The 8993-nt window shown below is 44.9% G+C and overlaps 1 protein-coding gene across 4 annotated transcripts in view; it reads right to left on the bottom strand.

The window, feature by feature from the left end:
- Positions 1-1329: 1329 nt before the first annotated feature.
- The window catches only part of EOGT (EGF domain specific O-linked N-acetylglucosamine transferase), a 30874-nt gene continuing 23210 nt past the window's right edge, over positions 1330-8993 (bottom strand). For all 4 annotated transcript variants that reach the window (XM_080995804.1, XM_080995801.1, XM_080995802.1 and 1 more), the window contains exons 13-17: positions 6563-6631; positions 6359-6420; positions 4973-5092; positions 2579-2681; positions 1330-2189 (exon numbers count right to left, since the gene is read on the bottom strand). In XM_080995804.1, coding sequence (XP_080851930.1) covers positions 2043-2189; positions 2579-2681; positions 4973-5092; positions 6359-6420; positions 6563-6631 — 501 coding nt within the window. In that variant the 3' untranslated portion in view covers positions 1330-2042. The remainder of the gene's footprint in view (positions 2190-2578; positions 2682-4972; positions 5093-6358; positions 6421-6562; positions 6632-8993) is intronic.

Below are 8993 nucleotides of genomic sequence, written 5' to 3'. Positions count from 1 at the left end.
TTGAGCTTGCTAGTGCAACATGCTAAGGAACACTGACCAGGTACTTGCCATGTCTGCAGCTAAGAACGGGCTGAAATGTAACGTATGTCAGAGAGGGAGAACCGTGGCATAGAAGCACAGCTGGCAAGGGCAATGGGTTGGTACACACAAGTGAGAATCCGCTACAATCTGCGGCATAACAGTGATTCGCATAAGGACTTGGCTCACAAGCATTCAACCAGATATACAGTGGTACCTCTGGATGCGAACCGGATCTGCTCCGGAGCCCCGTTCGCATCCAGAAGCGAAAGCAACCCACGTCTGCGGGTCGCGATTCGCTGCTTCTGCGCATGCGCGTGATGTCATTTTGAGCGTCCACGCATGCGCAAGTGGTGAAACCCGGAAGTAACACATTCCGTTACTTTCGGGTTGCCGTGGAGCGCAACCCAAAAACGCTCAATGCTCAACTTCAACCCAAGGTATGACTGTATCTGATTAAGTCAACAGGAGCTGCTTGAAAGCAATTGTGTGAAGACATGTACTCATGGTTATATTTCTTTCAAGGCACTATTATAGTGCAAGCATGAATTATGAAAAGTTAAATTATTTTAAAGCTTTGGAGACAAACATAGTTCATGTATTAAGCCATAGTTTTCATACCTAACAGCGGGACAGTTTAAAATAAAGGCACTACCAAGAAAAACAACGACATACCCAACTTCCTTGCCAGGAAATGTCTTCCCATCAAGCTCAGCAGTTCTGAATTTCAAGGTTTCTTGGTGGGGACGCAGAAATTTGGCATTTGCCCCATGACTGCACCTCACTCCCTGCCCCAAGTGCACTATGGCTTGATATCTTAGTTAATTCAGTTTGTATATGACTCATCTTAACTTTGAAATGGGTAGACACTGATCGCCGAAGAATTGATGCTTTTGAATTCTGGTGCTGGAGGAGACTCTTGAGAGTCCCATAGAACGCAAGAAGATCAAACCTATCCATTCTGAAGGAAATCAGCCCTGAGTGCTGACTGGAAGGACAGATCCTGAAGCTGAGGCTCCAATACTTTGGCCACCTCATGAGAAGACTTCCTGGAAACACTGGACAGTGTTCTCGAAGCTACAAACATGAGTCTGACCAAACTGTGGGAGGCAGGGGAAGACAGGAGTGCCGGGCGTGCTCTGGTCCATGGGGTCACGAAGAGTCGGACGCGACTAAACAACAACAACAACAAAGTAACAGAACTGAAAAGATGAGGAAGCAGATTAGGGTTGCTTAAAAACCCGCAGGAGTGAGAAATACACAGGACCAAACGACATGTTATGATAAACACAGTTTTTCCTGAAAGCATGCTTTAGGTAACCACTTTTATTCTGAAGGAAAAGCAGCCAGAGGGTTCCTAATCTGGATCAGGGCCCTGCACTGGGTTCCTACTAAAAATCCACTTACTCACCCAAGCCCCTGCTTGCCTCCTGGTGGCCCTGTGCTTAGTTTAAGCTCGCATTTAAAAACCACGTTGTTTGTAATGTGTAGTTTGGCCTCCCAGGTTCAGCTGAGTTCTTTTTCCACGGTCTCTCTTAGTGTTGTGGAGTGCCTTGCAAAAACAGGAGTGTGACGCTATACAAGTCTACTCTGAAGTAAGTCTCAATGAGTTAAATGGGACAAGTATGTTTCAACCTGGAAGTCTTAAACAAAAAGAAGAAGAAGCAGAGAGAAGGAAAACGGACCCACTGCACTTATTTGTAACTTCACCCTTCTTTTTAGCAATGGGGGCAAACCCCCTAAAATAAATAGGGAGGGAAGTAGTGCAAATATTAGTCATCTTAATAAATACACCTTGCAAAATGCAAATTTCTCAAGTAAAATTAGGAAAGGAATTGAGAACATTATTGGGTGGGGCACACACACAGAAATAACAGCGTGAGGGTGGGAACCGTGATATGCAACTCCCAATCCTTTTAACACTTTTCCTCCCGAGAGAAAAAAATATATAATTGTGTATCCGAACAATTGACATTTTATAACGCTGCTGTATTTAAAATACCCTGTGAAATTGGGCAATTCATCTAGAATTCGTCGCGTTTTCTCCTAAACGGCCATTTGGAATGCTGCGATACATGATCAGCCGCCGAAAGCACCAGGCGGACGAATTCTTCCACGTCGAAGGAATAATTTGTAAACTTCGGGTGTTTTCCTAGTGTTGGATGATGCCCCTGAAGAAAAGGGAGTTAAGATGGTTTTAAGGAAGCAAAACAAGTCAGCTCTTTCCCCCTGGAAAACAAGCAGCAAATTGAGCACGCATTTTAATTCATAACCGCTGATTTATCGATCCTCCCTAAAGCAGCAGCGTCAGTAAGAAAACACCTAACAGCACTGCTATTGATAGTCTGAACTAATGGCCAATTAATTTCATTTCTCTCCCTCCTCCAGCTATTCATATAAAATGATCCTTTAATCAGAGCAGAGAATTTAATTTGGGCTGAAGCAGAAGAATCATATTTCATGTGGAAGAACTGAGATGGGTAAAACATTTTTTTTTAAAAAAAACATCATCATCATCATCACACACAGAACCAAAACACCTTTGCATCCCACCCACTACCTCATCCTGAGGGAACACTTTGTCCTTCTTTTGCCAGGTGATGTAATGGACGCCTCTCAGCCTTGCAAGGTCTAAGTAGCAGCGCTCGTCTTCACAGTTGTACCTGGAGAGGAAATGATGGGGATTCATTAGCAAAAGGAGCAACGGTCCTCTTTAGTGCCTGCCCTTCTCCTGCAGGAAACAGAAAGGAGAATCATTCTACTAGCAATTGGAAACGGACGGGCTGCGGCTTCCCCTGCTACAGCTCTTGCTACAGAGAGAGCCAGGGTGGCGCTGTGGTCTAAACCACTGAGCCTCTTGGGCTTGCTGATCAGAAGGTCGGCTGTTCGAATCCCCGAGATGGGGTGAGCTCCCATTGCTCTGTCCCAGCTCCTGCCAACCTAGCAGTTCGAAAGCACGTCAAAGTGCAAGTAGATAAATAGGTATCACTGCGACGGGAAGGTAAACAGTGTTTCTGTGCGCTCTGGTTTCCGTCAGTGTGTTCTGTTGTGCCAGAAGCGGCTTAGTCATGCTGGCCACATGACCCTGAAAGCCATTTATTTATTTATTTATTTATTTATACATACATACCACTTATGAACCAAAGTCTCTAAGCAGTGTATATAAGGTAAAGGGACCCCTGACCATTAGGTCCAGTCGTGGCCGACTCTGGGGTTGCGGCGCTCATCTCGCTTTACTGGCCAAGGGAGCCTGTGTACAGCTTCCGGGTCATGTGGCCAACATGACTAAGCCGCTTCTGGCGAACCAGAGCAGTGCACAGAAACACCGTTTACCTTCCCGCCAGAGCAGTACCTATTTATCTACTTGCACTTTGCACTTTCGAACTGCTAGGTTGGCAGAAGCTGGGACTGAGCAATGGGAGCTCACCCCGTCGCGGGAATTCGAACCGCCGACCTTCTGATCGGCAAGTCCTAGGCTCTGTGGTTTAACCCACAGCGCCACCCGCGTCCCATCAAGCAGTGTATATAAAAATCATTAAAAGCATGCAATGGATAAAATAAAACATGATGGTTCATACAAAACCCCCAGAAAACATCCTTAAAATGCCTGCTGAAGAAAGGGCTTTGTCAGGTATTCAACTGGGGAAGGAGCGGGCTGCCTAATCTCAGCCAGGAAAGCGTTCCATAGAATCAGATCCACAGGACTGAATGTATGACTCAGTGGAGACAAGCCATGCACCTGAGTCATGGGGGCCAGTAACACACCCACACCCTCAAGATCTCAGTGACTGGGGAGGGATACAAAGGATTGGGTGGTTCTTAACATAACCTGGATCCAAGCTTTGTAAATTAATACAGTAACTTTGAACTTACTAACATACAGCTCAGAGGTCAAGGACCTGCGTACGTGCATGGTAACATGGAAGTCACAGTTCGTATGACGATAATTTAGATAAAACTGGGCTTTAAAGAACCTCCAAATCTAGGGTTCAGCTACCCCCATCGTAGGACTAAAAAAAATACCCGATGGCACACTTCATTGTGCCTGGCTTCTATACCATGGAGGATTATTTCAAATAATAAAGACCCTTTCCTATTAGTAAGGTGAAACTCAGCTGGAAGCAATGGCTTTAAAGATAAGATGGCGAGGAGGGAAATGTAAACCTGCCATACACAGTTTTAGAGCAACAAGCAGTAATCCAAGAACCATATCCTCATGAAGAAAACTTTACAGAGGCCAGATCGATACAGTGAAGAAGAAGAGTTTGGATTTGATATCCCGCTTTATCACTACCCTAAGGAGTCTCAAAGCGGCTAACAATCTCCTTTCCCTTCCTCCCCCACAACAAACACTCTGTGAGGTGAGTGGGGCTGAGAGACTTCAGAGAAGTGTGACTAGCCCAAGGTCACCAAGCAGCTGCAGGTGGAGGAGCAGAGACGCGAACCCAGTTCACCAGATTACAAGACTACCGCTCTTAACCACTACACCACACTGGCAAAGAAAATACACTTTGTCAGAAATCTTTATAGAACTTCTGTGGGTTCATATCAACAGGCCTCGGGCAAGGAATTAAACTATAAGTTTTTAAGGACTTGTTCAGCTCTCTATGGTTTTATTTCTCTAATTCATTTTGCCCCCGGGGCATTCCACATCGCTGGCTGGGTTTAACGTGGAGGTTTCCAGCTGCCAACCTCTGCCCAGACAAGTTGGCCAATGAACAGAGTTGTCACACTCCTGGTACACATCAAGGAATGCTTCTTCAAACTGTATGACCGAGGGAAGTTCAGTATCTGCTCTGATGGAAATATAGAGGCGCCATCTCACCCTCTGTGACATGTGTTTGCTTAAAAGCACGGTTTATAAGCCCTTCTTCGGATCAGGACACGGCAGCCCAATTTTCATGCAAATACAAAAAAAAGGAGCTATTAAACACATGAGCACATGGAGGCTTACAGTTCAAAGATGACAGCCCAGTCTGGCAGAAAGAGAAGGTGGGTGAGTCCTGCTCCATGCATCCCAATGAATATATCAGAATTGTGCGTGATTTTCAGCTGCTCCTTAAATTCGAGCTCCCTAGAGAAAACGTATAATAAGAATGGCTCTAACATGGGTATGTGTAAATAGAACAACAGATCATTGTTCAGATAGGTCAAGGATATCTTATGGGGTGAGGAAATAAGCTATACACCGAAATAAAATTCCTGGTGATGCTCAAGATCTTAGGAGAGCATATTGTTGCACTGGAGAAATTAAAAGGTTGCCATGCAAATGCACCCAGTCTAGTCCTTTTTTTATTTTTTAAAGAAATGTACATTATTAAAAACAAATGTTACTCAAACTCAAATCCATTACTAGCCTCAACATCAATAACGTACAGCTCATTCATAGTTTTCAAACTTGTACTTCAGAGGGCAATCAGCAGAGCAATCCGACCTGCCCTCCATGTTGGGCTGGGTGAGGGGAGGGGAGATTAGACTAGCCAGAGCTTTCTAAACTGTGTGTCGCGACATGTTAGTGTATTGGCTGCAGTGTGTAGGTGTGTCACACAAACACTCCCTGCGCTCCTCCCGGGGCTGGATTAGTTTAAGCTCCAGATTGCTAGGAAAACTGAATTACCGTGTCGCAAAATGATGCACGTCTAAAAAGTGTGTCACCAACAAGAAAAGCTCTGGATTAGGCAGAGTAGAGGTGTTCCTTTGTTCATTCTGCGGGACATGTGATCAGGTGGGCTGCTGGCAGGAGCCAGAGGAAGAGGCAAGGGCAGGGCTGAGACAGCCCTGGATCCTGAAACCCTATTGGTCCCATCCAGGGGCTGACAATCCTCTCCCCGCCCCTTTTCTGCCCAAGTCACCGGGAGCAATAGGGCTGCAGTTGTGGCCGTGGCCCTGCCCTTCCACAAAGCACTGAGGCTGGAAGGGGGAAAATGTTCTCTTTATTGACCCTTAACAGCGTACACTTATGCATGTTTGCAAGTCCTAATAATACGTTCAGTGGGAATTACTCTCTAGTCCATGTCTGGGATTGCAAACGTTCCAAAGATTTCAACAGGATTTACTTCCAGGAAATTGATCTGTATCCAGTAATGGCTTTACACAAGCAGAAGAGGCAGTTCTCCTTATGGCAAGGTGGGGCAGGCCATTTTCACTGATCTCCTGTAGCCCTCTGTGCTCCCTCAAAATTAACTCCTCTGACAAAATTGAGTGCATCACCTGAAGTGAGCAGAAGCTCTTTCCGCTAGTGCAAAACCACCATGGGCCACAACCCGTCATGCGGGTGCTGAAAGGTGAAAGTCAAGTTAGGAACAGCTGCAGATCTGCTACGCCTTGCAGGTGTACTTACTTGTACTTGTAGTTTACTATTCGGACTTCAAATAACGGCAGCGTTTTCAAAGCGTTGGCAAGCTAGGGAGAGAGGGAGGGGGGGAAAGCAACATTTCTGCATGATAATTGCTGTTTTTATTTCCCATCCATTTCCTGTACCCACCACGGCTTCCTTGTGCCCACTGCTCTTTGGAAGCCTTTACTCAACAGAAAATAATCTAACCTCATTTTGGTTTAATATCTTCCTGTATTCTGTACTCCGGGCGAGTATTGTAACTCTGATTTTCCCATCCTGTTGGAGAACAAGCAAAACAAAAAGTAGCAAAATGAATCCATTTGCAAGTTGAGGAGGAGAAAGACCAGCTGACGGACAATGAATAAATTAGTGCCCTTGATGTAAAAACAATTAGCAGAGTGATTAAAATGTCTTTTCCTTTTAATCACCTCGTTTATATCACACACAGGAGAGAGGCACATTCCTTAAAATGGATTGTTCTAATGTGCACTTTCTGTCGATCCGCCTTCCCCAAAAGCAGTATTTGCAACCAACGACTAGTAAGTCATTTAAGAGTCCCCTTATGGACCTGATCAAGTCCCTCAACTCCCAATGAAACCACAGAGAACTTGATAGCACTACCAGCAGCAAAGGTTTCCAAACCCCTTTGTTATATTCAAGACAAAATGGCCCACGTCACCACAAACCACTGCAGTATCTGAAAAAGTGGAAGTCACACAGACAGACACAGTATGCTTTATATGTTGATGAATTATTGGGGTGCGGGGGGGGGGAGGTGTTAGCCCACCTAACAAGGTTATTATTTCCCTTCCCAATTTAAAAATCCATCGAACCCTCGGGGGTAAATTGTGTAAAAAAAAAGAAGAAGAAAGAAAGAGTTACAAAGGTTTAACTGCATGACACCTATTAATACCAGCAGGAAATCAGGGCCAAATGGTTGCACACAGCTCAAAAACACCAGCCCCTTGTGATAAGCATGAAAGTATATTCTCCAGAAAATATTTTAAAGAACTCAAAAGCAGCCAAATTGATTCCCTCCCCCCAGTATACACCCTGTGCGCGCGCGCGCGCGCGCACACACACACACACACACACACACACACACTTGTAGCCCTTTTACTGGAGCCAGCATCTTCCTGTGGATTCAGATATTGGACAAAAAGCAAATGTCGCCCCCTGATTTAGCCAAGGATTTACTGGGTGGCTCTGCTGGGCTTGTTGCTGCTGGAAAACTTGTTCTGGCAGCACCAAGCAAACCATGCAACTGCAGAAATGACTCAAGGGTTCAGAGCTATGCCTCCTGTCTTCATAAAGAGATAGAATTTCGGAAGACCCATTTCGGAAAACCCCAGGCAGCAAGAGCCTGGGGTCTTGAGGCTCGGTGGGCGCCTTGAGCGACCCTCCAAGCGCTAAAGGAACCCCGTAAGGGGCTCCGGAGCGTGGAGGGGGGTTGCGGCGCTGAGAGCTGCTTCACAGTCTGTGGAGCGAAGCCGCGCTGCTGCTGCCGGTGAGCGCTGATCCCTTTTCCTGTCAAATTACGGATCCGGACGAAAAGCAACTAATTTGTGAGTAAAAGACTGAATCACTTGAAATTAGAGACTTTAAAGGAAAAATCTAAATTGGCTTGAACTTGGCTGAAAGCGGAGAGACGTGGAAACAGGAAGTCCGTCTTCCGCAGCCATTGAACTTGAAAAAAGCAATCAGCTGGAGGAGTGGAGGCTGAAAGAAAGAGATTCTAAACTTTACAGATCTAAGCATCTATTGAACTTGCATTTTAAAGTAAAGACTTTAAGCTAAAGATTTGGGATTATTACTTGCACTTGACTTTCCTCCTTTTATTGGATTACAAATTAGAAGGTGAAACCCAGAGTCAGGAGCTGCCTGAGCATTAAGAGATTGAGCTGTCAGTACTGCAGATTTGGATACTGTATATTGGAACTTGCAACAATCTGAGGGTATTGAGACCTTTTAAATTTGAAACATTCTTTTTGGAGATAAATAAGCACTGTCTGTAACAAAGTGACCATTTATAAACTCTGCTAAACATTTGTATTTGAAGGTTCTTGGACATTAAATTAGACTCTGAAAGACATTTTAAGCTCCCTCTAGAGGATTGGATTAAAACAGTGACTTTACATATACATTTTACTTTCGATTCCCTTGTTGTTTGCTTGCTCTGGGCCTTTCCATTCCCATGGGAATAACTCAGTGTGACCTTGACTGACAGATAACGTTGGAATGAGTGGCACAAGAAAAAGAGGGAGAGTTAGACAAACAACTTTAACAACTCTAACCTCAGCCTCGCAGACACGTAGATCATCTGTACCTACTTTGCCCTCAGAAGTAGAAGTTGAAGAAGTTGCCTTGTCACAGGCAAAAGAGGGAGAGGGTGAAGCAGAGCAGTTACAATTGGAAGATATGGCCTCAGGAGTATCTGTTTCTGTTCTAGACAAAATTTTTGAAAAATTGGAAGCTTTGGACAAGAAAGTAGATGTGCAATCAGCAAAGATTGACAAAAATACAGAATGTCTAAATAAACTAACCATACAAGTGGTACAGAATACACAAGCAATTGGACAGTTAACGGAGGCCTCAGCAGAAAATCGGAAATTGGCTGAGGACACCAGACAAAAATTGG

This window comes from Podarcis pityusensis (assembly GCF_964106645.2).
Source record: "Podarcis pityusensis genome assembly, chromosome: 2".
In the NCBI taxonomy this organism is placed as follows: domain Eukaryota; kingdom Metazoa; phylum Chordata; class Lepidosauria; order Squamata; family Lacertidae; genus Podarcis; species Podarcis pityusensis.
The sequence above is the reverse complement of the archived record's forward strand: the minus strand, read 5'-3'. Positions and strand labels throughout refer to the sequence as shown.